The following is a 27,769-nucleotide window of genomic DNA, read 5'->3' on the forward strand; positions in this document are numbered from 1 at the left end:
CGTGCTCAAGCTCTAAAAGACCTTTTTCAGCTGTGTAAGATTTTTTTCAGCCACCCACAGTAACTTCTTAGTCTCTTTACCGATAGCCTATGGTTCAACCTTGACTCTCCTGAGAATTCAAAATGCTTTCATTCATGCTTTCTCTACAGGTAGACATTGTGTAGTAACTGCTTCAGAAGAAAGGCGTCATCTGTATCCTGGGCTTGCCTTTATTAGTTTGAGGTTATGTGTTTACAATTTAAACAGAGCTAAGATGTGTTGCTGTTATCTAACGAATTTGGGAATCTGCCCTTGTTTCAGTTATCTAGATTTCCTAAGTGGAGTGTTTCGAGTGTACTGGATGCTGTAGTTAGACAGCTTTGTTTTGGTTCTGTAGACACAGCCATATTTGGGAAACACACGTGGGCCAGTTTTTGTATTTAAGACTTGTCTTGGTTAACAATGCAGGCTTAAGAAACTGTGTGTGCCCAGAGTTGTACATATAAAGAGTTTGAGGAGCTCAGGTCTCTGGAATGCCATGGAATCAGGTTAGGAGCAGGGAATTGGCAGCGAGCAGGCTTTGGGAGCAGTGGGGTACTGTGTGTGTTGTCACCTGGCAGCCCCTGTGGACTATTTTAAGATGAAACGTTTTGGTGTAATTGCTTCTTTAGGAAATCTGGCTGAACGTTCTCGTCATTTTACTGCCTCCCTTGTCCTCATAAGGAACTGCATGGGAGTAGTTTGGCTTCATTAAACAAAAGCAATCACTGGCAATTAATGTTGCAATTCCATATTTGGGGTATTTGTTATGGGTCCTGAGAAAGATTGCATCATGTGGGGCTGCCATGTTCTAATGGACAAGACTGTTAGTGGCATTTTTTTTTTTTTTTTTTTAGCTTGTCTGCTAGAATTTGCTCTTTAAAGTTCTGAAGATTACACAATTGCATATCAAATGCCAGGGATAAGATTAAAAAACAACTTCCTTTCATTAAAAAAGAAGTATATTATAATCACATTATACACAATTTGGAAAATAGAAATGAAATTTAAAAGTTACCTGGAATTCCATGCTACCATATCATTATTAGAATTTGGGCATATTTCCTTTGAAGTATGTGCACACATTTTGGTTTTTACATATTTATAATCAGAAACGTCACACAGACCTACATCCTGCTTTATTCACCTAATCTCATAAGAAGTGTTTTCCCATGTTGTACGGTCTACATAACCATTATCTTCATAACGGTTCAGTCCACCCAGGGGGTGAGTGGCCATGTAATTGGCCCCCTGTCACTGAACACAGGAGTGTTTCTAGGTTTTTACTATTAACAAAGTTGTGGTAAACATCTCTGTCTACGTAGCTTTATTGTCATTTGGTGTTCTTTCTTTGAACTGGATTCCCCTAAAGCACAAAGGGTATGAGCTACATTAAGTCTTGATGTGCTGTGCTGAAAACAGTGGTAACAATTTACAGTGTCAATGACTGTAGGAAAATGTCAGTGTCTTTGCATTTGACCACACTGAGCGTTAGTGCTTTTAAATTTGTGGACTAACTTAAGAAGTGGGAAAAATGGTTAGCCATTATTTGAATCTTCTTTTTAAACTAATCAGGTTAAGTGAACATTTTTCTCAGATTTGTTTGCCTTTTTTCTTGGAATTTCTTCATGCCTTTAACATTTTTTTCTTGGCAATAAGTATCGAGTACACTGTAAAACAAGGATATTAATCCTCTCTATTATGTTTGCTGTAAACCATGTGTTGTAATACATAACTTGTAATCATATATTATCTCCTAAATTCTATTGTCTGAAGCTCAAATAATTTTGCATGTATAAAACTTGAAACTCTTTTGGGCTGTGTTTTCTTATTGGCAATTTTGTTGGCAGAATCAACTTTGCATGTTTATTTAAAGACTTCATTTAAGTATAAAAGGGAAAAAAAACGATTGCAGGTTTATCGGTAGCTAACTTTCCAACTCCGGATCTTGCTTGGCCCATCTCTGGCAAGGGCCTGAGTTGAGAGTGTGATGACTTTAGTGGGAGCTTGGGCATGGGATTTCTGAATTCTGTGATTATTAAATAAGTCTTATTAAATGAATTCCTTATCATCATGACTTTCTTTTTTTTTTTAATAATTATTTATTTATTTATTTTTGGCTGCATTGGGTCTTCATTGCTGTGTGCGGGCTTTCTCTAGTTGTGGCGAGCGAGGGCTACTCTTGCGGTGCACGGGCTTCTCATTGCAGTGGCTTCTCTTGTTGTGCAGCACGGGCTCCAGGTGCATGGGCTTCAGTAGTTGTGGCCCGCAGGCTCAGTAGTTGTGGCTCACGGGCTCTAGGCACATGGGCTTCAGTAGTTGTGGCTCACGGGCTTAGTTGCTCTGCGGCATGTGGGATCTTCCCAGGCCAGGGCTCGAACCCATGTCCCCTGCATTGGCAGGCGGATTCTTAACCACTGTGTCACCAGAGAAGTCCATGCCTTTCAATAGTGATTAAAAATAAGACTAAACCAAAATTAAAATCTTCCATTTTTGTTGGGTCGGTGGATCTGGTGACTGGGATTGGCCTTAATATTTGGGGAGGTTTGGGAGAGGGCATTAGTGGGAAGTAACAATGAGGTTAAAGACTTGGAAATGGGAAATCTGGTTCAGGATTCAATAGGAATGACAAATATGATACACATGGAGTTTAGGGCTTATTGATACCTGTGGGAGATGAGACTGGAAAAGTAATTGGGACTTCATCTTACAGAGCCTTATGGTATTTTAAGGAATTTGGACATTTAGACCAATGTTTCCCAAAGCATGACATTTAAGGTGATTTTAGAAGGTGTGATGTTGAACACTTAAAATATTTTAGTATTTATTCATTCCTTGATTCTCTCTCCTTGCAGAATTTATTCCTCTTCTTCCTATGCTCCTATAACACTTAGGTCAGATCACTAGCAGAGGGTTACCCATCATATTATATTAAATGGGACATGTCTGTTGTCCTACAGCTCCGTGGTGGCCTCAAAGACAGCAAATGTCCGATTCACGTTGGTCTCCTATGGGCCAAGCACTATTCTGGGTGCACAGTAGGTGCTAAAGTAATGCTGTTGGAACAGTATCGTCAGGCCTGTGTTTTACCTTATTCTTTCCTAGGAGGTTTGCTGCCTTTTTTCCTTTTGCCCCGTACCACCCAGCCAACCATTCTGAGTTTATAGGGGCCCCGCAGATTTTTTTTCTCCAGTGAAATTTGACCGAGGAACTCTTACACTGCTAATGTCAGAACGTGGCAGGACATGGGCTATAGGGTGATTCCGAGGCTTATTAGGCCATTGTAATTGTCTAGGAATGAGGTGGTGGAATAGAATGGTGAGTGTGAGGATGGAAAAGCAGTGGTGGCTGGGTTGTATGAGTCATGAAGGCAGAAGAATTGACAAGACTAGGCAGGTGGCAAGGGAATGAGGAGACATTCACCCCACCGATACTAATTGGGTGCCTGCTCTGAGCTAGGCACCATACTAGACAGTAGGATACAGAGATGATCAAGACCCTGCCCTGCTGGAGGGGCCTCACTGTCTAGTGAACTTGATTGGAGGAGGGGAAACCAGGAAGGCAGGGTGGGAAAAAATGAGTAATGGACTTGGCCAGTAATCTTTGTAACTGATTATCAGAACACTTTGCATTGTTCGGTGAGTAATAGTGTGATATCAGAAGGTTATAAGGGGGAATTGGCACTGGCTAGTTCAGGAATTGGCTGTGGATGGTTGCTTCTCATCTGGAATTCAGTGTTCATTGCCAAGACACCAAAGGCTGAAGGTGCCCTGAGGAGGAAGAAGGAGGGATAAGAGGCTAAGTAATATTCCATTGTATATATGTACGACATCTTCTTTATCCATTCCTCTTTTAGTGGACATTTAGGTTGCTTCCATGTCCTGGCTATTGTAAATAGTGCTGCAATGGAATAATGCCATTTGCAGCAACATGGGTGGACCTAGAGATTACCATACTGAGTGAAGTAAGTCAGACAGAGAAAGGCAAATATCATATGGTATCGCTTATATGTGGAATCTAAAAAAATGGAACAAAGAAACTTACTTACAAAACAGAAATAGTCACAGATGTAAAAAACAAATTTATGGTTACCAGGGGGCAAAGGGGGGAAGGGATAAATTGGGAGATTGGGATTGCCATATACACACTACTATATATAAAATAGATAACTAATAAGGACCTGCTGTACAGCACAGGAAACTCTACTCAATACTCTGTAATGACCTATATGGGAAAAGAATCTAAAAAAGAGTGGTTATTTGTATAGCTGATTCACTTTGCCATGCAGCAGAAACTAACACAACACTGTAAATCAACTATACTCCAATAAAAATTAAAAAAAAAAAAAAAGAGGGATAGGAGGTAAAGTGGGCTTAGTAGACGGAATAAAGAGCAAGACTAAGGGAAACTTTTCCTGAATCTGTTTTTGCACCTAAATAATAAGGGAATGGATTAGATTTCTGGTTTCTGAATTTTTTGTAGCCATACAACCCATTTATCCAAGGAAAGCTCAGCAAGTATAAATGAATGAAATCGATAAAAGCACAGCTGCCCTGTTAGCCTGAGGGGGCTCATGGAACTTTCTTCCAGAACAGGTGGAAAACCATGAAGAGGGGCTAGGTAACCTGCACGGATGCTTCTGGTTCTAATAGTCCAGGTGAAATCTTCTAGGAAGTGAGCATGCAGTTGGAAAGGAATGAGGACCCAGCTCAGGGTCCTCTAGCCCTTTAAACTCCTAGAAGCACTGCAGAGATCCTGTTCTAGAAGGAAGAGCCTCATGGCTCAAGGTAAACCAGTCCACAGTGACGTTTACAAATCAGGACCAGAAAGTGCTTGGGAGGAGGAAGGAGTTAACTGTCTTAAATTCAGTGGCAAGGTCAGTGAGGCCCCGACCACTGCAGAAACTGTTGCGCTTGGTCATGTGTGTGCACTGGAAACCTTTCTGAAGGCCATTTTAGATAACTGGTTAGAACGGAAACCACGTTGGAGGGATTCCAGGAGGAAATGGGAGGATGTGGGGGATGACCTATTGCTCCCTCTCCAGAAGCATCGGTCTTTCCACAGAAACCATGGGCTTGTGCTGTTCTGAGCCCCCAGCCGTGTCATGGGATTCCAGGCTGAACTTAATGTCAGGGTCGAGTTTATTCTAGCTTCCTCCCCTTGAAAGGAAGTGTTAGCGACTCAGTGTTTATCCTTTCTGGCTTTCTGAAGAGCCTTCTGCACCCTCTCCAATAATGCAGAGTGCATTTGAAGAGAAACGACATGATTAGAGATTGAGAGGAAGATGTGCTGTCAAAAAATTGCAGAAACTTGCCTTTGCTGGTGGATCAGCAAAGTATAAAGCAATAAGGCCAAGCATGTATTCTGGGGCTTTGTGAGCTGTGCCTATTCTTTTCAAGCCACTGGACGTAGCTGCAAATATATATGCATATGTATATATGTGTATGTATGTGTATGTGTGTGTGTGTGTGTATATCAGGTTGGCAGATTGGATTTTAGAGCTAGAGTATAATCAGGGTCTGGTCGAATGGGGAGCTAGCTTCCTGTAGGCAGCTACAGTGGAGATAAGGAGGGTCTTGGTTATTTTGAAGATAAGACTTGAAAGTTAGGTTCTGAAGGCTAAATAGAGATGAGGGCAAAGTTCCTGACTGAACACCCACCCACTAAATGCTCAGTCCTGAGGATGACACAGCGTTTCCCTTCCAGAATCTTAGAATTGTGTGTGTATGTATGTGTATTTGGGAAGAAGCAATGGAGGCAAAACACCGTAGGTCATAGGGGAAGCTGGAGCATGCTGAGTGAGAGGTCAACCAGGGGCTCATTCTTTTCCAAGAATCTTTGCTGGATCTTGAATTTATTTTTACAAACTCAATTCCTCCCTTGTCATATATCCCTGAATCATCCATATAAGGAAGGACCTTCTTTCCTTCCCCAATAAACAACCCATATTTAGTTATTGGATTCTATTTCAGCTGGGAGCATGAGCAACTTTTGCTTTTTGGTAATTATTCACTCTGTGGCATCGAGACTTATCTCAGAATTACAGGGTTGTGGAATTAGAGAGGGACCATGCAGAACCGTTGATTATCTGGATGCATTCTTAACAAGACTGGCTACTTCACATCTTGTTCTTTTGGTGGAATGTCTGTTGATGCTGTGGTGTTCTGACCAAGTTCTGTAGGTCTTGACAGCCCGAGGGGTGGAATGGCGGCTTGACCCTAGCCGGCCCACCCAAGCCATGACACTGTAGGTTCCTGCAACCCACCGGGGGATTGCTGCCCACTTGTAGTGGTCCAGTTTTGCCACGAGGTGGCACTGTTCATCTTTTTTGGCTTTTACCCAAAGGCTCCTGCCTCCTTTGGAGGAGACTTGGGGGAGAAATTATAAAGATGTGCCATCATGTTCTCAACCAACTCAAACTCTTTACAGCTTAGTTTTTAAATAAATATTAAGTGTCAGAAATTTTTATGTAAAATAAACTCTCATGTTTAACATATGATTGTAATACTTGTACTATCTCTAAATAAACTGTGGGGATTAGATTGTGACTTTTAAAGCTTTAAGCGTTCTCTGGTCAGACTCAGTTTGTGCAGCTTCCTGACTGCATCCCCGCCACCCTGACTCTGAGCTCTTCAGGTTGTAGAGACAAAACTGTTTGCTGAGCCACTTGGGATTCCCCTCTGGACAGCCTTATTCAGGAGAGAGGAATGAAGATTCTCCTCTCCCACTGAAACCTTTGGGGCTCGCTCCTCCCCCTCATCTTGTGCTGCTCAAGATGCTTTGGTTGCAAACGAACAGGCATGGCCTCTGGTTAACTCAGACTGAAAGGGAGATTTATTGGCAAGATCTCAGGTGGTTCAGAATTTACAAGAGGCAGGTGAACCACACTCAGAACAGGCAGAAATTCAAAGAGGCTGAGATGGATGGACTCAGAGCCAACACCAGGCCCCGGAAGAGTCTGGATAAGGTGTCACTGCTGTTGCAACCACCGCCGAGGACGGGACACTGGGCACCGTCCTCGACACAACTGCCACTGCCACAGTTTTTATTTTGATATTATTTTAAACTATCCCCTGCTTCGTGTCACCTGCTGCCTATTTAAACAACCAAGTGAGAGCATGTAACAGGACCTAGTACCGAAAAAGTCTATGTGTGCAGAGCTGGTACCCACCTAGGCATTGTCGTTGCCGCCTACTACGTCATACAAGTTCCTCAAGTACTGGAATGGTGTCCTACCACCCTGGGCCCATTCTCCTTCCATCTTTTCGCAATCCAGTCACTAAACGGTAAAACACCTGGCCTGGGGAGGGCCCCCCCCACCAAGAGAGCTCTACACCTGGCGTCCACTCTGGTTGGTGGATGTTTGTAGTAAAGTGATGGTTAGTATTTGGGATACTATCCCTGCCCATATGTACTTTAGGTCACTTTGTAAGTAAGGGTGGGGCTGACATCTAGAAATTACTAGTGTCTGTATTGAGAAATATATAAAATGTGCAAAGGGTGACCCACATATGACAGATGGTGAAGACTCATCACGTGCGAGTTGAGGTATCCTTTTTGTTTGCTTTATAAGACATTTCCATTCATTTCTCCCCCAACCTCAGAATGCTGTTGTGCTATGTACTTATTTTTTTAATTGAAGTATAGTTGATTTACAGTGTTGTTAGTTTCAGGTGTACTGCAAACTGATTCAGTTTTTTATATATATGTGTGTTTGTATATAATGTATATAATATATACGTACTTTTTCAGATTCTTTTCCATTATAGGTTATTATAAGATACTGAATATAGTTCCCTGTGCTATACAGTAGGTCCTTGTTGTTTACCTGTTTCTTATCTATTTCTTAGTGTGTATCTGTTAATCCTAAACTCCTAATTTATCCCCCCTGCCCACTTTCCCCTTTGGTGACCATAAGTCTGTTTTCTATGTCTGTGAGTCTATTTCTGTTTTGTAAATAAGTTTGTATCATTCTTTTTAGATTCCACGTATAAGCAATATCATATGATATTTGTCTTTCTCTGTCTGACTTAGTAAAATAATGTCTAGGTCCATCCATGTTGCTACAAATGGCATTATTTCATTCTTTTTTTATGGCTGAGTAATAGTCCATTTATGTACTTATTTTTAAAATTAAGACAAATTAAACTCTACAGAGGGAGCTGGTAAATGAATTATGGAATGTCACAGCCATTAAAATGATGACTGTAAAAATCCAGAAAAATGTTCATGAAATATTTAATTTGAGAACTAGAACACAAAGCTGTCCAGACATTGTTTACAACTATGTAAATACTATTTATGCAGATAAAGGTTAGAAAGTATTGTAAAGAAAGAAAAATATTAAGATAACTTCACTGTTGGAAGTAAGTGAGAAAGAGAAAAACAAACACCGTATGCTAACACATATATGGAATCTAAAAAAAAAAACAGTGGTTCTGAAGAACCTAGGGGCAGGACAGGAATAAAGACGCAGATGTGGAGAACGGACTTGAGGACACGGGGAGGGGGAAGGGTAAGCTGGGACAAAGTGAGAGAGTGGCATGGACATATATACACTACCAAATGTAAAATAGATAGCCAGTGGGAAGCAGCTGCATAGCACAGGGAGATCAGCTCAGAGCTTTGTGACCACCTAGAGGGGTGGGATAGGGAGGATGGGAGGGAGACGCAAGAGGGAGGAGATACGGGGATATATGTATATGTATAGCTGATTCACTTTGTTTTACAGCAGAAACTAACACAACATTGTAAAGCAATTATACTCCAATAAAGATGTTAAAAACAAAAAAGATAACTTCAGTGTTGAAACGAAAACATTTCTACAGTTGTGCTTTAAAAGTTAAATAAATAAAACCTTAGCATAATTATTTAAATGATTTAAAAAATAAAACATTTGGATGCTATCCCGACATCCGTTTTGGCCCTGGGAGGCAAACGAAGGTATCATAAAACCAGGATTGGAAACCACCAGGGCATACACAACACAGGGGGTTGTGTTCTTAACTGAAAGAACAAATGTTTCCACAGCTTAGAGAACAATCTGAGGGGCTGTTGAAGGTCACGGGTAGTCTCAGGTGTACTTGACAGTGACAGAGGCAAACTTACGGCTGATTTGGGCTGGAGAGACGGACTTAGAATGATTTCCTTTTTGCCCCCAGCTTCTGTTCAGTCAATTCCAAGGACAGTGAACAAGACAACCACCCAGAAAGGAAACTGGTGCCTGACTTCAGCGTTAAAAAGGAGACTAAAGCGTGTCTCTTGGTGCAGACCCTCAGACCATACCATGACCTTAATACAGAATTCATGAACCGGGAAGTTGATATCCTCTACATCATTGCTTTTCACACTTGAAAGTACATAGGGACCAGCTGGGGATCTTGTTAAAATGCAGATTCTGATTAAGTTGGTGCAGCACTGATTCTGCATTTCTCCATTTTTTAGTAAGTTCCCAGCTGCTGGTTTACAGACCACATGTTAAATAGTAAGGTTCTACAGCTCATGAAGACTTACTTTTCAGGTTGTCCTTCAGATGTATTTAGCTAGACCTTACTATTCAAAACATGTGCAAGACTTGCACCTTGAAAGCTACAAGACATTGCTGAGAGAAATTAAAGGGGACCTGCATAAAGGGAGAGAGTTCATTCTCATGAATTGGAAATTCGATGTTGTTAAAATGTTAATTTCCCCCAGATTGATACATAGATTGAACACGAACCCATTCAAAATTCCAGCAGGCTTTTTTTGTTTTGGTGGAAACTGGTAAGATGACTCTAAACTTTTTATGAAAATACAGAGGACCTGGAAGAACCAAAATGATTTTGAAAAAGAATGAAGTTGGAAGACTCACACTACCCGATTTCAAGACTTACTATAAAGCTCTAATCATCAAGACAATGGATTAGATAAAGACAAATAAATGGAACAAAGTCCAGAAATAGACCCATACTATATGGCCAGTTGCCAAATTGTGTTATGCTAAGTGAGAGAAGCCAGGTACAAAAGATTACGTACCATATGATACCATTTATGTAAGATTCTAGGACTTCCATGGTGGTGCAGTGGTTAAGAGTCCGCCTGCCGATGCAGGGGACACGGGTTTGATCCCTAGCCCGGGAAGATCCCACATGCCACAGAGCAACTAAGCCCATGCTCCACAACTACTGAGTGTGCGCTCTATAGCCCATGAGCCACAACTACTGTAGCCCGCGTGCCTAGAGCCCGTGCTCCACAACAAGAGAAGCCACTGCAATGAGAAACCTGCGCACTGCAACAAAGAGTAGCCCCCGCTCACTGCAACTAGAGGAAGCCCGTGCGCAGCAATGAAGACCCAACGCAGCCAAAAAAAAAAAAAAAAAAAGTTCTGGAAGAGGTAAAACTATAGTGACAGTAGCCAGTGGTTTTGGGGGACTTCAGATGGGACCCTATTAAATGAGGGGGTTACCGTTTGCATATCAGTGAGTAAGTGGACAGCATTCCCACCTCAAGGCAGTAGAGTGTAGTTCCTACGTGCCTGGGCTTTCAGGTCGGGCTGTCTGGGTTCCAGAACCAACTCTGCCACATGGGCAACAAGCTGTTCACCTCTCTGTGCTTTGGTTTCCTCATCTGTGTAAACTAATACAATGCTAGTTCTTACCTTATAGGGTCCCTGTGAGGATCAAATGAATTAATATATTTAAAGCACCTAGAACATTTTCTTGAGCATAATAAGCTATATATAATCTTATTGTTACTCTCCAATAATCAGTTTGTGTTGTGATTTTATCTCTCTGTCCTAAAACTTGGTTCTTTCCTTCACCCTCTCCTTGATCCACATGGACTCATGTAACTTGAGGTTCTTAATAGAATGTTATAGGTGGAAGGGATCTTGGATAGTATCTAAACCAAGTACAGTTGACAAAATGGAGGCCAGGGAGTTTGAGTTATGTGCCCAAGGTCAGGTTAGTACACAGCCAACCAAGAACCAGAAGCCTGGCCAAGTAATGCCTGGTCCACCTCTGTTTTATCAAGGCTTATATACAGTGTTTGCATTTTTAATGTGAACCATAGGGATTTATCTCGAACCTGCCATTCATCAATTCCATTGTGGTGTTTGTTTTTCTGCAGAGCCCCAGTTACAGAAGACTTGTCCTATCACCACCATGAGCTCTGGTAAGTCATTTAAAACCCTGTCTTTCTCTTCCTGACAAATCTGCAAAACTGGACTGTTTACCCAGATTTCCCTCTTACTCTGAAGGCCCCAACTGCATTTCATTTTTTGTCTTTCGAGTCCTGGGTAAGCGCCAAAGCTTTGTCATAAATTGTCATCACAACCTTTATTATTAATGATTTATTGAGTACCTACCATATGTCAAGAACTGTGCTATACACTTTACATGTACTGTGTCCTAATCTTTATAACGGGCTCCCTTTCCCTCGATTTAACAACTTTATTGAGATATAATTGGCATATAATAAACTTGCGGATATTTTAAGTATATTATTTGATAAATGTTGACATATGTATACACCTCAGTGGCATTTCTTAATCTGAGTGACTGCAGCAAAAGTAAACAGATTGACCATAATTGCCCCATGGTATGAGCTAATCCATCGCTTCCTTTATCAGGGCAAAACCACCCTTTTGCTATGCTTTTGGTAGTAAAAATCAAGACCTACACAAATGAGCAGTTCTGAGTAGTTTTGGTTTAGAGATGGGGTAGAAAGCCCGGGCTAGGGAAGACAGAAGGGAATAGGTAGGTACCTGCTCCTTGTGTAGCCAGGAGCTGTCAGCTTTCCAGCCCAGGATTCGAGGCAGAGAAGTTTCCATCTGGAGATGGAGGCCCACCTTAGCTACTGAGTGCACCCTGGAACCTCCCGAGACCTGCAGGCAGGGTGGGCTGGGGGATGACCTAGTGGATAGCTCACTCAGGGGCCTCCTAATCCTGAGATATCTCCAGGGTGTTATCAGAGACCTCTGGAGGTTAAAAACAAGCCTTTCCGCTTATTTACATGCAGTGCCCTTTTAGCCAAATCCTAAACCTTGCCGGACAGTGTGTGCTTATTAGGAGGAGGAGGGCCCAGGTAGATCGGGTCAGGGCCACACACACTGAGTGTGCGGGCTTTGGCCTGTGGTGGATCCTTCTCTCCACTCTCCTCTGTAAGATGGACATCACGAAAGCACCACCTCATGGGGATTTGTGAGGATTAAGTGAGGCAGTGCTTCTAAAGTACTGAGCGCTGAGCCCAAGGCCTGTCCAGTGTCCCCTCTGTGGGTTATCAGCTCAGGTTCCCTCCTGGCGAGGAGAGGGACTGGGCTTGGCCTTGACTTCATGGGTGCTTCTCCTATGTGTGAGGGGGCTACGTCCCTTCTTTTCCCCTCCAGGTGGGCTCGGGCACCGCCAGTAGTCCCTGCTTTGCAACTCAGTTTTTCTTCTCGCTTGGCTCTTTGTTTTTCCTGTCATTCAAAATAGGCCAGGGTTTTTTTTTGCTTTGTTTTGTTTTTTTCTTAGCTCTGCAGCCTAAAGTTTCTTGTTCTTCTAATATCAGGATTAGCCTAAACTGGCATCACCACTCCTGGCATGAATAAGGGGGGAAGAAGTGGGCAGGGAGGGGCCGGTCAAGGGTGCAGAAATGCCTGTGGGACTTCTCCCTAAGTTCTCTCTCAGGCGTGACGCTGAAAGGAGGCATTTCCTAGGGAGAGTCCAAAAAATCTGGACCCTTTGACCTGATAATCCCGCTCTTGGGAATGTCTGTCTTAATTCGAAGGAAACAAAAACACCCACATGAAGGTGGGGAATGAGTAGGTTCATTATGTGTGTTTACTTGATGGGAGATTATGCCACTAATAAAAGTGATCACCAGGAAGAAAGCAGCTATGTAGAAAACACTCGTTTTTAACCTTTGGTGGAAAGAACAGCCTGTCTGGGTCACCTGGCTAGTGACCCCTGAGGCAACCCCAGGCCACCAGCACTGTGCTGCAGAGGTGTGAGTGTGAGGTGATGGAATTATTTTTCCAAATTACTTAAAGTTTGGTTGTTTGATTAAAAAAAAAAAACACACAAAAGGAAAGGAAGGACATGGGTCTGGGCCTTGTGGAAGCTCAGAGACTGCTGGTACTGGGGAGGCCCAAAGCAAGGCCTGTAGTCCTAGGAAGGGGATGGTTAAGAGAAATTAGGCAGGTGCATGGGGAAGGGATAGTCAGAAAAGATGGAGTGGTGGAATGGGTGGTATTTCTTTTACTTGGATTTCTGGCTTTCTGCCAACACCCTCCATCCATCCATCCCAGAAATGCAGGTGCAAAGGGGACTTTGGGAGAACTAGCCTTTGTCTGTAGGTAGATTGGGGGCAGTGAACAGGCCAGTGTCGGGAGGTCATGGCCGCTGTGGCGGGGTTGGGGGGCGGGCACAGGGGCAGTAGCCCTGCTCACATCTGGATCCAGGAGCGCCTGGGCTGGCCTGTCAGTGTAGGTTATGTCAGGGAGGCTGATTGTTAAGAGCCCAGGTAGGGTGACCAAGTCTCAGCCAAATGAGCTACTGGGGTTGGGGGCTTTTGGGGAAATAGAATATATCTGGTTTATATAGAGAGAGTATTCTATACATATAAACCATTTTTCATTTTAAAAATAAAAAATGTTTATCCTAGCTGGGGACAAAGAAGATAATCTGTGGGATGGACCAGACCAGACTTCAATCCCTATTTAGTGATCTTAGAGCCCGGCATCCTTTCTGAGCTTCAAATTCCTTATCTATAAAATAAGAGTTTCTAACTTCTAGCTCCAGGGGCCTGGGTATTAAGAATAAAAATGAGGTGCTCATTATGAATTGCTGAGCATGGACCCTCAGATCCAGGTAAATAGAGGGCTTTAAAAACCCGTAGCTGTTATGATTATATTTGTGGCTTGGTTTGCTCTTGGCTGCAGGGGGCGTCACCCCAAGCACACTGATCACATGTCCCACCTGCTTGTCTTCTCTGGGCTGCTGCCGTCAGTTCTGGGACGGGAAACTGGGTGGGGCTTAGGCTGCCGGTGGGCAGTGAGGGTCTCAGTGTCTGCAGCTGAGCAGAACTTTGAAAGGTCTCCACTGACACACAGGAGGTGACATTCAAGGTGAACCTCAAGGTGCAGAGGATTTCCCCAAGCTAGGAAAAGGGAGAGCGTGCATTTCTGGCCAAAGGCCTCGCAGGAACCAAGGCCTGAATATCAGAAAGTATCTGATGTGCTGAAGGGGTTGTGAGGAGACGGTCATGGCGGGCAGGGGCAGGAGGGAGTTGCAGCTGGAAAAGGGCTGGGACCTGTGGCTGAAGTGCCTGGAGTCCGGGATGAGTTGCTGTGGCTGAAGTGCCTGGAGTCCGGGATGAGTTGCCCAGGCTTTGTCCCTGGGTAGCTCCTGGTTACTGGGGCTTATTTGTTCATTTACTTTTAATCATCAGGAAGGTCAGTTTGTTCATTTGAATATAACCACTTATGCCAACATACAGGCCATCTCACTTACTAAAAATTGATATTCCTAATGTACATTTGGGGGAACTTGATTCCAAGTTCAATTTGTTTCCTCATGGAAATGATAATATGTATGATTGACTTCCCAGACTAAACCCTGATATTTTTATTTTTCAAAATAGAAGTGAAATATTTGCAAATAGAGACACAGACGTAGAGAACAAGTGTATGGATACCAAGGGGGAAGGGGGTGTGGGAAGAATTGGGAGATTGGGATTGACACATATACACTATTGATACTATGTGTAAAATAGACAACTAATGAGAACATACCGTTACACAAGGAACTGTGCTTAATGCACTGTGGTGACCTAAATGGGCAGAAAATCCAAAAAAGAGGGGATATATGTATACGTATAGCTGATTCATTTTGCTGTACAGTAGAAACTAACACAACATTGTAAAGCAACTATACTCCAATAAAAATTAATTTAAAAAACAAAAACAAAAATAGGGACTTCCCTGGTGGTCCAGTGGGTAAGACTCTGCGCTCCCATTACAGGGGGCCCGGGTTTGATCCCTGGTCGGAGAACTAGATCCCTCATGCATGCCACAACTAAGAGTCCGCATGCCGCAACTAAAAAAGATCCCGCTTGCCGCGACGAAGACCCAGTGCAGCCAAAATAAATTAAAAAATATAATAATAAAAATGTAATTTAAACATTAAAAACAAAAAAATAAAATAGAAGTGAAATACAGTATATTTAAAGTGGAGGGTTTTAGAAAATCACGTCGCTTTGTCCTGTTTTGTTCTCTGTCCTGCTCCCTGGGGCTTTTTCAGCCAGATGGGGGTCTAGAGGGTGCTCTCCGGATACAGACTGAGGGCTGGGGTGGAGAAGGGGCAGAACGAAGGCCGGGAGAGCGGTCAGGGGGCCAGGTCATCGCCACAACCAGAACACAGGAGCCTCGGCCGGGGACCGTGGGCTGGGGGAGGGCCGGCCTGGCTTCCATGGCAGCGGCGGTGGGGTGGGGTGAAGGGAAGTGTCACAGAGCCTGAGGTTTCTGTCCTGGCTGTCTGACAGCTCTCATCCGGGATGCACAGGGATGCGTTTGAGGGCCTTGGAATGGTGGATAAGCCTTTGTCAGGCAGGAGATGCCATTTTCAGGGAATTAAGGAGATGTTTTTTTAAATGTCAGAAGTGAAGCCAAGCCAGGAAGCCAGAGAATTTACAGCACTCACAACACACTTCCCATCCCAAACAGCTTTTTCGTTCTCCCTGCCACAGAGCATTCTCAGAACTCAACTACGACGCCCTGGGGCCCTTCTTCAGGCCTGAGAAAGCCCGCAGGGCCAGCACTTTGCACCAGGTGGGACTCAGGAAAGGGTGGGGAGACATGATCACAAGCCTCGGGCTCTTTCTTTCTTTCAGAATGCGATGTTGGTGCTTCCAAAGCTGTGGTGAATGGTTTGGCACCGGGCAGCAATGGGCAAGACAGAGGTAAGGCTCTTGAAGGGAAACTTGGCATTTCTAGAAGGAGCAGGGCCCGGGCCACCCGCCTGGTGGGAACAGTCACTGGTCTAATTAGGCCGTGACCTGGAGACCTGTTCCTATGCCTTCTGAGAATCAGGAGTCTGAGGCTGCCGTTTCCCACTGTGAGGTGATGTATTAAAAACTGTCGCTAGCTCACAGGATGCTGTGAACCACAGACCCCAAATACACGGGCAGAGTCCTCGTGTGTATGGCATTTACCAGCCTGCAGTCTCTCTTACCCGACATTTCACCTTCACCTGGGATAAATAGTGACACATTCACCATCCTGACCCTGAGGCAAGAGCCTAAAGTGCTGAAATAAATTATTTTGGTGACATTAGTTTCATGCGCATCCTCTCAGATTTTCAGTTTTTAAAATTTTAGGACAAAAGATGTAAGTGTGAAACGAATGATGGATAAGATGACCTTTGAGGTCCCATCTCTCATCCTGAACAGCTGGGCATCAGGCTTCCCATGTCATTTTGCTGTGTGAGGAAATAGGGGTTTGGGTCCTGGTCTGCTGCTTGTAAACAGAGACCTCTTGGGAGGTCCTTTGTCTTTATGGCTATGAGTTTCCTTATCTAGAAAATGAGGGAATTTGATGATCTGCAGTATTTTTTCCTGCTTCAGATTCAGGTTCCAGTGATTCTATCAGTGCTCATCCTGCAAGTCTTATGGTATCAAAGAGGGAGGGCAAAAGTCCTGTCATTGGGCATTTAAGTCAAAATGCACCCTCCCTCAAAGAAAACGCTTACAAAGTTTGACATATTTGGACTTTGTCTGTAATTACCATCTGGGCCAGCCAAGTATTCATTTTGAGACAAGGCAAAGTGTAAAGTCAGAAAGAACAGCTAGGAGGGAAGGCGTAGAGAGCAGGAGAGATGGGGAGCCTGGGGCCGGTTGGTTGGGAGGTGTCCTGCTGTTGTCCTGTCCTCCGTGCCTCCCTGCCTGGCCACTCTTCTCCACGCCTGGTGTGAGGCTATATTCTCGGGGTCTTGGTCAACCTTGGCCAATTCGCTTAGGGAATGTTGAAGGGCGGTGCCTACAGAGGAGTGTTTAAGCATCTGATGAGGAGCACGGGGAGCCGAGGGTGTCTGATGCTCACCATCAACCCCAGCCCTGTGAATTCATCGGCAGAAGAGACCTCAGAGGTGGGCGGGCAGGGCGGCCCGTGGAGTTGCGTTCCCCTCGCTCCTTGGTAAGACCCACCTCTGGTTGGAAAGAGGAAGCAGATGCAACCTGGAGTCATCAGGGTGGCCTGGGGCGGTCACTAAACCAGGTGCCAGGACAGCCGGGCTCCAGTCTCGGCCTCTTCACTTGAGCACTGGATGACTCCGAGCAGCTCTCTTGCTTCTTCCTCTGAAAATGGTAACAAAGTCCTCCCACCCAATCTCCCAGGTGGCCGTAAGGAGCAGTCAACGGGATTGCTGTGAAAGCATGTTTGTATCTTAACACGTGCAGGATTGTTATTATCAACTCAGTTCTTGGCAGCTGTATGACTGCCACGGACCTTGTGAAGTGGCAGCCTGATGGATTGGAAGGTGAACTACCCATCTCCGAGCTGCCTCCCTCCCTCCTGTCCCCTTGACAGGCTCGTCAGCATGATGCTGATGCAGCCGTGACAGTCTTGCTTCCCAAACAGCCCTACCCCCCAAGGTGGGACGTGGATCTGGGGCCATAAGAACTCCGGGTGTTGCTCAAGAGTGACATTGACACCATAGGCTTGTTGTGAGAAGGAGGGTTTGGGACCGTGCCCACCATTGAGATTCCAGAATCTGGGTAAGCAGGGGGCCCAGGGAAGCCTGTGCACAGATAAGCATAAGCATCCGGGACTTGAGGACAGCAGCCTTCACCCACATCCCAGGCAGTATCCCAGCTCTCAAAGCTCAGCTGGTGTCAGCACCCTGGGCCTTGCGCTTGAGTGCTGCCCAGAGTCTTGAGCAGGCACTTGGACACTTGGCAACCTCTTGCCAGGGAAGGATGGGTTTAAGTAGACCATCTGCTACCCAACAGATGGGGCCTCTGATTTGCTCAGGGCCAGAGAGCTGTGGTTGTCAGAACAGGCACAAGACCCCAGGAGTTACGATCCTGGAGAAGCGGCTGTGACGGCTGAAAGGACCAGGCAGCCCCCAAACTTGTTTCCTGTCCTTCCTCCACTCCTCTGGAGTTATGGGAGCCTTAACTCTCCTCCTCGGAGCCTGTCCCCCACCATAGACACCCTAGCCTTCTCCCCTTGGACCCTGCTTGCTCTCCCCTTCCTCTATTTGCCAGGCCATCTGCGTCTCTGTAAATCTCTTTGTCTAGCAAGTTCCTGGTGTGGCAGGTGGCACAGACACTGATCAGCTGCATCTGGGGGACGGTCGTGGGAGGGTGCGGGTGACTTGGTACAGGACTCTAAAGAGCGAAAGCAGGTTATTTTGAGTTACTGCATCTACCGCTCTTCCTATTGTTCTTTTGGTGTGGGCGACTTCCTCCTATTGTCCCTGCCCGGTTCCTCCACTGCCTGAGTGTTTCCCAAATGTTTTTTCTGGATGCACCATTTACCCTTTTGTGTTTTCAGCAACTGCCGACCCTTTACGTGCACGCTCTATTTCTGCTGTTAAAATAATCCCTGTGAAGACAGTGAAAAATTCTTCAGGCCTAGTATTCCCTCCAGGTATCTCTCCTTGGGTTGGTTTCCTTTCCTTTTTTTTTTTTTTTTTTTTAAATTGTTAGCAGATCATGCATGATCCTTTCTTCTTTCCTTCTAACAAAGACTTGGAGGCTTAATCCTTGCATGTTTAGGAGCCACTCCCTTTCACTTCTCTGGCTGGTTTCGTGTGTGTGTGTGTGTTTGTGTGTGTGCACGCGCGTGTGCCACCAAGTGTGGAGAGGAACTGACAGGTGCCTTGCCCCTCCCCCTTGAGGAGAAGGTCAGTCCAGAGGCTGAACGTTGATTCCAGCTGGTGTAGGTCTGAGCCACCTGGTTGACTTAGGTTCCCCTTAGAGGTTCCCAAGACTTTATTTAAAACTCCACTGTCCCCAAGAACTAATGTGGCTGCACAGGGAGTCTCTGAATTGGGCTGAACTTGAAGCAGCTGCCTTAGATGCCAAACCTGGCTGCGTCTCTGTGATGCTGGCAGGACCATTTCCCTGAGCACTCCCTCCTCTGCCCCGAACCTTACCTGCAGTCACTTCCTGCCTCTCCTCTCCAAGGAAGGGGGTGCAGTTCAGACGTCAGCTCCGGCTCATAGCCTCCTTCTGTACAAAATGAGACGAGTGAGGCCCAGGTGGCTCTTTATCCCACTGGTGGTTCTTTCAGGAGTTGGGCCAATCTGGTTGTGCATCCAGGACACTGTGGATGGGCTGGGTTTGTCACTTTGCCCCTCACCCTTTGGAAAAGACCATGACTTTGCCCCTCACCCTTTTGAAAAGACCGTGAATCAATTTTGCCAATTGTTCTGTGACATCAGTCACTTATCCTCTTGATAGGGTTGGACGAGTCAGATGCTCTCCAAGGCCGCTGGCCGCTCTGCCGTACATTGTGTTTTCGTGCTTCACTTTCAGTGCAAGAGGTGCTGACAGCTGATCTGTCCTCTTCTGTAACACTCATGATCGTTCTGAGCTGTCAGAAAGGGGGCTGCCACAGTGGAAAGGAGGAGCAAAGAGGCTTGGCTTCTCTTGGCCCTGGCACAGGAATGGGGATGAGTTGGACGTCTGAGCCCACATCCTGCCCGATGCCCACCTTAAACTTTACCCATAATCCCAGTCATGACAATTTGAGGTCCAAGATCCAGGCTGTGCTGTGAGCAACTTGAAAAACTGTGGAATTCAGTTCAGCTCAGCTGTACAGAGAGAAACATTCAGCACGTGTACCTCCTAGGGCTGTGTGGTCTGCGTGGCTTTCTTGCTTCCCCGTCACTGATTGTCCTGGAGGATGAACATCCAGATCTTTTGAAGCCTATTTTGAAATCCTTCTCCATGCGGTTCTGAAAGATACCCTGGGTCTGTTATTAGGCCATTGTGAACTGTAGGAGAGGTCGGGGCCCAGGGAAGGCTCAGCTGGAAGTGCAGCGAACACTGTTCCTTGAAGGATTTAGCGTTTCTAGTCGTTTTCTTTGGTGTGGATTTTCTTCATTAAGTTTAGAATGTGAGGCTCTGGCCCTTGATCTTTCTCCCCAGGCAGCATATCCTGTCTCACCACTGCGGGGGGCTTGGCTTGCTGATACAAGGAGATTGTCTTTTGCTTTTCCGTTGGGGTACTGCATGGAGCAGTGATTCTCTACAGAACCGCCACCTAATTCCCTATGCTGTCAACTTGCTCTTTTTTAAGAAGGATGATGTGGGAGCTTGAGAAATCTTTCATAAATTCTTTCTCGAACTGAGCCTTACTAATTGGTCAGAAGTCTGCTCACCAACCTAAACTTCATTTAATAAAAGGAATCAACCCGCTTTGATTTGGAAATGTTTACAGCTGACATTGTAACGCATCCATTGACTCGGAACTCACTGTTGCCTCCATTTCCTCCTAACCTCATGATGGGTGGTAAACCTCTGAAAATGCGCTTTGTCCCTCTTCACCATCCACAGGTTAATTTTCATTGACCATAAGACTTTGCCTGTCTGTAACCAGGTTCATCTCATTCCCCAGCTGTATCAAGTTGCTGGCTGACTGTCGCTTTCATCCTCCAGGAGCCTGGGATTCAGTCTTCCCTCTTGGGTCTTTCCTTTTCAGACACGGATCCTACAAAAATCTGCACTGGGAAGGGAGCGGTGACTCTCCGGGCCTCATCCTCCTACAGGGAGATTCCAAGCGGTAGCCCTGTGAGCCCTCGGGAAACCCCGCAAGAGGAAAGGAAACCAGGTGCGCTACCTCGGAGACCGGGGGAAGGGTGGGAATCCATCGGCTGCCTACCGATTCTCCCAGGGGCCCCTGGCACAGCCCGCTCCTTCTCATCTCTGTGGTGGGTGGTGATCACTGCCCTAAACTGACAGGTACCCACTTGCTTCAGGCAAAGGCACGGCAGCGACCACTTTATTCTAGCTTTTGACGGAAGGCGTGAGCAGTCTGCGGCTCTGCAGACTAGTTTAGGAGGACGGAGATGGCTTAGGGGCCTGGGGAGGGAGTGGTGAGATGGCCTCCAGGCTTGGCTTCTCTGAGCCCATCCCCACTTCTAGGAGCTCAGCTGTGCCCATCCAGGTGGGGCTGGGGCTGGGGAAGAAGCCAAGGGAGAGTGAAAAGTGCAGGCGGCTGAATGGCCTTAGCTCCCAGAAAGCAGGGAGGCAACCCGAGGGAGTAGGATCAGGAGGGCGTGTCTAAGGCCAACGCAAACTAGGAGCGGAGGGAGACAGAATCCCCCGCCCCTCGGGAAACCTGGGTGCCTGGAGCACGGTGTTGAGGTGGACGCCTGGGACTTTGGAATCCGACACATGGGGTTCATGTCCTGCTTCCACCACCTGTTGGCTTTGCAGCCTTGGATGAGATGGCTGCTCTCTCTCAACCCTGGTGAACCCATCTGTCGGATAAGGTTGATAACTGCACCTGCCTCGCCGTCATTCGTCATTGTGAGGATGAAGTATGTCAGGGGTTTTGCATTGAGGTTTTGCATTTTCGACAAGTTCCCAGGTCATGCTGATGCTGCTGGTCCAAGGACCACATTTGAGAGCTACTGCCGTAGGGGATGGGAGTTTTCTCCCATCTTGAAGGGAGGAAATGGAGAGAAAATGAATTGGGGTGATGACCACTTCCTTGGGACCAGAGACATGCAAGCTCTTCTGGTACAGTCGGGAATGGTGTGTTGTGATGAGATGGAATTATACAGGATAGAGGTGGTCAGTACCCAGCATCCTGGAAATTTGACTTTCTTTCTGTTCCCTGCCAGCTGTGACAGGTACCAAGGCAGATGCCCAAGGATGAGGCCAGGCTAGGGTTTGAGCACCAGCCCCATTCTGGTAATGTCAGTCCCTGTGGAAAGCTTCTTTTTCCCTAGGCTCAGGGGAAGGCATGAGTGGCCTCCAGCACTATTAGTTTGAAAGTAGTTGCTTGGCTCTGTTTTCCTGAACCCATACCTGCCTCTTGCCCTACTGTACTTTGCCACTCTGGTCTCCAGGAGAGGTGGGGCCACTGGGAAGATCCATCTCCCAAGCTGGAGGACCTCTGGGAAAGAGAGACTCCTAAGGGATAATTTAAAGAGGAAGACCATACCTACAGCCCCGTGGCCCGATAAAATGACCTATCAACCTCCTGGCCCTTCCTCTGGTGGTGAATGGGAATGGTGAATGGGAGGAGAGGGAGCCTTGAGCTCCCCCTGGTGGTCATAGTGTGGAACTAACATAGAGCCCCAATGTTATTCGTTACCTTGCTGTCTGTAGGTTTGCACTCCGGTGCAGTGATTTGAGCACTTAAGGAAGCTCTCTCTAGTCCCCAGATAATTCTATATCTTACAGATTTATAACAGATAATTTGGATTAAAAAAAGATCTTGTTTTAAACTGAAAATACTCTGAAGGATTGGGGGATGGCTATCAGTCATTCACACCTTACAGTAAATTAATCTTTGTAGATTATTTTTCTCCAGATAAACAGAGGTCATTGAATCCAAATCAGCAGACATTCATTCTGCATCATATAGGTGCCAGGCATCACTGGGAGTCACCAGGAATTGTGACGAGAAGGGAAGAAAGGGAGAGAAATTTTGGTGCATCATGTGAGCACAAGAGGCAGTTTGTTCCAACCAGGGAGTCGGGTGTGGAGCCCCAGTCCACTGTCATGCTTTCTGACCAGACGTATGTCACACCTCTGAAGCACGTATGAAGTATGAGGGACTTGGGAAAGATGATTTTCAAGCCTTTCTAGTTCCAGAATGCTCTGTGAACTTAGGAAGTTTGGGAATTAAACTGACACAAACAGAACCCTATTCACTGGGGACACATTCAGGATTGTACACTAGGCCAGTTTGGGTGGAAAGGAACAAGCTGGGGTTGAGTAGAGGTGGGGGGAAATTACACTGATTAGGTGTACAACAGGCTGGAATGAGTTAACACTGGAGGTGAGGATAAAAGGATGCACCTCCAGAGGTGGGACATTCAGGACCAGAGATCTTGTTCTCTTACCCTGCTGGTCATTGGCCAGCATCCTGCCGGCCCTTGACTCTGGCTGAGTCCGTTTGGCTCCCCAGACCTCCTCATCCCTGCTTACTCCCTCCATTTGAGCCTCTGGATGACAACTTGCTGGCCCACACCAAGCCTCTGAGACTTGACCAGCCTCATGAAAACAGTTTTCAGCAGCATTTGCAGGCAGCTGTGCTAGCCTGCACTGGGAGCCCAAGTGTGAGGCAGGGAGCCTTGCTTGGCTCTTGCCAAGGATTGGGCATGCTCCCTTTTCCCAGTGTCTTCACAGATAGTGGGTGTCAGATTGTGTCCAGGTCTCTCCCCTACCACCAGGGCCAGCATCTGTGCCCCAGCTCCTCTGGCTGTCTCCTCTCTGCCTTGCTCCCTGGCTTTACCACATTCCTCCATCCCTGTAGATCTCCAAGTTACTGATCATCTGCCTGAACTGGAAACTTCGTTCTCACATTACTGCCCAGCACCTGTGGCCTGATTTCTTTCCCCATATGGCCCCTTGACGCCCGCATTTGAGAGGTGGCCCCTATTTCCAGTCCTTGCTCCAGCTCCCTTACCCTGTGAGAGGTGGTCCCGCTCTCAAGTCACACAGTCCTCTCTCAAGGCTCAGCTCCACCCCTTCCTGTCTTGGTAATATGGGCAAATTAACCTGGGAGAGCTTCACTTTCCCCATCTGTAAACTGGAGATGATCTTCATAGAGTTGCTGGGATACAGTGAACTCTTCCATCTCAAGATACAGCACGGAGCCAGGCATGTACAAGGTGCTCTTGAATGGACACCATTCTAGTGACTGCGGATCAGGAGGCCACTTAAAGACGTGCAGTAATTCCTCGTAGAGGCCGTGAGGGTCTAGGCCCAGCGTGGTGGTGGTGGGAATGAAGAGCAGGGGCCAAGCGAGAAGTGTATTTGGAGAGTGGAATGGCCGGGCTTGGCACAGTGTTGAAGGAGTGCGGAGAGGTAGGGCTCCATGCTGAGCAGGAGGCGCCTTCCCTGCTTGACTAGGAGAATAGATGTGGCACTCATGGAGATGCTGGATTTATGAGGGGAGTTGGAAGGAATGTTGGATTCCATTTCTCGACGTGTTGAGTTTCTTGGCAAGAGAAGGACTTCTAGGAGGAATTTTCTAATAGGCATTTGGAAATTTGGAATCCAGGGTGTGGATTTGGGAGCCATTGGCGTCCAAGTGAACATGGGGAGGGTGGAGATGCTCTCTGAGGTGGAGTGACAGACGGAGCCCTCGGAGTTGCCCAGTTTAAACCCAACCTCCAGGCTCCTGCCCTCGGTGGTAGCTTGACTCTGGATCCCTGACCACCCTCCTAATCTCTGAATGTAGACCTAGGTTTTGGGATCTGAACCATCTGGAAAGAACTACAGTAATCTTATTGCTGATTCCCGGCCTCCAAGAGCGGCCTCTTATTCCTGCTTCCTGGTGTAATAGCCTGGCCAGGTTTGGGTAATGGCCCTATTGGGTCAGGTGTGACTCCACCTGTGTCCCCAAGTCACGGTGATCTTACTCAAGAGGAGACAGGGAGCCTGAACTGGTGGTGGGCGCTGTATGAAGCTTCTTGTCTGGTATGGCCTGGAGACCATCAATCCCTGTGTTCTGACTCAAAAGCCAAAGTTCAGTTCGACACTTACACCTTATTCTGTGCCAGTTGGCTCCCATCCTTCCTGCCTGATTCTTGACTGCAAAGTTAGCTCTGGATGTAAAGATTCTTGGACCTGCAATCAACTCATTTCCTCACATTTGCTCTCCAGAAATGACAGTAGCAAAAAGATAAGAAAATTGACATTAAAATAGTTAGACATTCCCTACCCCCATTAACTAAGAGTCTTTTTCGTGAGCTCATGTGTGAGAAAAGGGGGCCAAATGAGAAGTAGTTGGAGGCAAAAGTCCCCACGAGAGAAGACTCTCACCGTGACACCAACTGCAAGGTCAGGGAATTCCCACAACCACTCTCAGGTTTGATAATTTGGTAGCAGGACTCAAAGAACCCATTGAAAGCTGTTATACCCACAGTTCTGGTTTATTACAGGGAGAGGATACAGATTAAAATCAGCTAGAAGAAAGAGTGCATAGGGTGGAGTCTGGGGAAGAAGGAAGCATGGAGTGGCTGTGGTCCCTCTCCTGTGGAGTCAGGACATGTTAGTTCCCAGCACTGCGTGTGAGACCGTGCTCAGAGCAGTGCCAACCATGAAGGTCATACAAGCTGTGGTGTCCATGGTTTTCACTGGGGCTCTATTACATAGGTGTTATCCACTGCCCAAGTGGTTCATCTCACTCTCCAGTCCGTTAGGAGGTTGAGCTCAAAGCCCCCCAACCTAAGTCACATTATTGGTTTAGCACAAAGACTCCTATCAGGATGACATTCCAAGGGCTTAGAGATTAACTCCTGGAAGCCAGAGGGCAAAGGCCAGAGCTCCTCTTGGGGAAGAGTAACTTCTTTACCACACAGCATGAATAAAAATTAAACAAGATATGGAACGCTCTTAGACCCACTTTTAACACCTTTCCTCTAACTCTTGGATTCTCTACCAGGAAACACAGATCTAATTCAATGAAAAGTGTCCTGAGATCCCAAGAAGTGATCAGCAAAACAACCTTACAACAGACCAAAATGAAATTAGCACAGAGTGAGATAAAGGATAATAAGTAAGCTGTGACCACAAGCCAGAAAAGATTGTATATAAAGAATAGATGGAGGAAAAGATAAGGCAAAAAAAATTAAACTTCTCCTGGAAAGGCTTGGTCTCCTCAGGGCTGCAAAACCTCCTGAGGGACCCAGCTTTCCAAGGCCCTCCTCCATCTCGGGAGCTCTGAGCTAACATTTATTGGGAGAAGCATTTTGACAGTCTCCCTAACCAAGAGTTAATAATTGATGATCATGTACATAAAATTTCACCTGCTGCCCTCAGATACGAACGGCCCTGGGCTGCTACCAACCTTCAAGGTTCAGAAGACTAGGTAACAGGTGAAGGAGGATGAAACGTCAGAAATGCAGCTCTTTTAAATAAGAAAGGAATGTTCTGAGGGGTCCTGGGAACTGCCTTTTTGGGGACAGGGTAAGGGGAACAGTTTTAAAGACTTGGAATGAGAAGAAAAAGTGGGTTGATTCCCGAGGATATTATGTTCTTAAGGCTATTTATCAAATGGCAGAAGTCAGCTGCTCTAATTGCTGTGTCTGGGAAATTTTTTTCCCCTTATGCTTTGGATCCCGATCTTACTAAGCACATACTTTATGCCAAATACTTCCACTTAGTCCTTACGACGAGAGAGGAAATTTCTCATTTCACAGATGAGGCTATGTCCCTTGCTGCAGGATATGCAGTGAGCAAAACAGGATTCAAACTAGGCTGTCTGATGCCACAATGACAGTCCCTTTACGATACCTAAGGGTTTTGGAGGAGCAGACTCTCCTCAGCTTTCCACGACACATCTGTGTGCCAACATCACCTGAATAGAACCAACCCAGCCAAAGAGCAGACAAAATAACATGCCTCCACATCCATGTACAAAGTTCACATCCTTTATTGATAGCCTCTCATCAGAACCTGTTGACATAGAGAACAAACGTATGGACACCAAGGGGGGGGGGAAGCGGGGGCGGGGGGGTGGGATGATTTGGGAGATTGGGATTGACATATATACACTAATATGTATAAAATAGATAACTAATTAGAACCTGCTGTATAAAAAAAAATTTTTTTTAAAGAACCTATTGACATTTAGTGCGTGTGTGTAAATCAAATAAATTTGATAGAATGACTTGACAAAGCTGGACTAGAAATAACCTAAAGGAAGATGAGATAGTAAAAGTGATAGATACAGGGGAGGAAGGAGAAACATTGCCACAGTGTGTCACCTGGTATCTGAAGGCCTGCGGGTGCAAGGAAATCTCGGGGCCAGGATCTGGATGGATGCACTAGTGAATGTTAAAATGGTCACTCTTCCTGCTGTATAGCCCAGGGAACTCTTCTCAATACTCTGTAATAACCTATATGGGAAAAGAACCTGAAAAAGAGTGGAAATAAGTATATGTATAACTGATTCACCTTGCTCTATAGCAGAAACGAACACAACATTGTGAATCAACTCTACTCCAATAAAAACTTTTTAAAAAACGGTCACTTTTAGGACACGTCACGTACCTGACCTCAGCAACCCTGTGAGGTGTACGTGGGGTAAGGATTATATTTTATAGATGGAAACAGTGAAATTTAGGGTGATTAACAGCTTGTCCTTGATTGCACGAGCTGGTACGTCGCAGTAATGTGAGTGAAAATCAAGTCCTGTAAATTTCCCAGCCATGTGGTTGGGACAAGAAGACAAACATCTAGGAATTGTCCCTAAGGGAGTGGCAGAAATATGACAGGCAACCTGCTAAAAGACTGTACAACTGAAGCAGGTTATAAAAACTTCGTTTTAGAGGAGGACGAAATTTGCAAAAATGGATATGGTTTCCCAGAGTAAAGATGTTTTTGAGTATACATTATTTATGTCAGTGATTCTCAAAGTGACCTTTGGGTTATGAACCAGCAGCCTTACTATAACCTGGAGACATGTTAGAAATGCAAATTCTCAAGCCTCACTTCTCCTCTGAGTCAAAAACTCTGGGGATGGGGCCCTGCGATCTGTGTTTTAACAAGCACTCCTGGTGACTCCGATGCAGATAGACTGCTGTACATGGAAGCAAATCAC

At 45.9% G+C, this 27,769-nt stretch overlaps 1 protein-coding gene across 50 annotated transcripts in view; it reads left to right on the plus strand.

The window, feature by feature from the left end:
• SORBS1 (sorbin and SH3 domain containing 1) overlaps positions 1-27,769 on the plus strand; it is a 238,682-nt gene that overhangs the window by 107,844 nt on the left and 103,069 nt on the right. For 33 of the 50 annotated variants that reach the window (XM_059900779.1, XM_059900787.1, XM_059900790.1 and 30 more), the window contains 4 exons: positions 11,125-11,169; positions 15,868-15,936; positions 18,530-18,625; positions 20,684-20,812. In XM_059900779.1, coding sequence (XP_059756762.1) covers positions 11,160-11,169; positions 15,868-15,936; positions 18,530-18,625; positions 20,684-20,812 — 304 coding nt within the window. In that variant the 5' untranslated portion in view covers positions 11,125-11,159. The remainder of the gene's footprint in view (positions 1-11,124; positions 11,170-15,867; positions 15,937-18,529; positions 18,626-20,683; positions 20,813-27,769) is intronic. The other 17 variants (XM_059900786.1, XM_059900800.1, XM_059900821.1 and 14 more) reach the window with 1 other exon arrangement.

This window comes from Balaenoptera ricei, chromosome 16 (assembly GCF_028023285.1).
Source record: "Balaenoptera ricei isolate mBalRic1 chromosome 16, mBalRic1.hap2, whole genome shotgun sequence".
Lineage (NCBI taxonomy): Eukaryota > Metazoa > Chordata > Mammalia > Artiodactyla > Balaenopteridae > Balaenoptera > Balaenoptera ricei.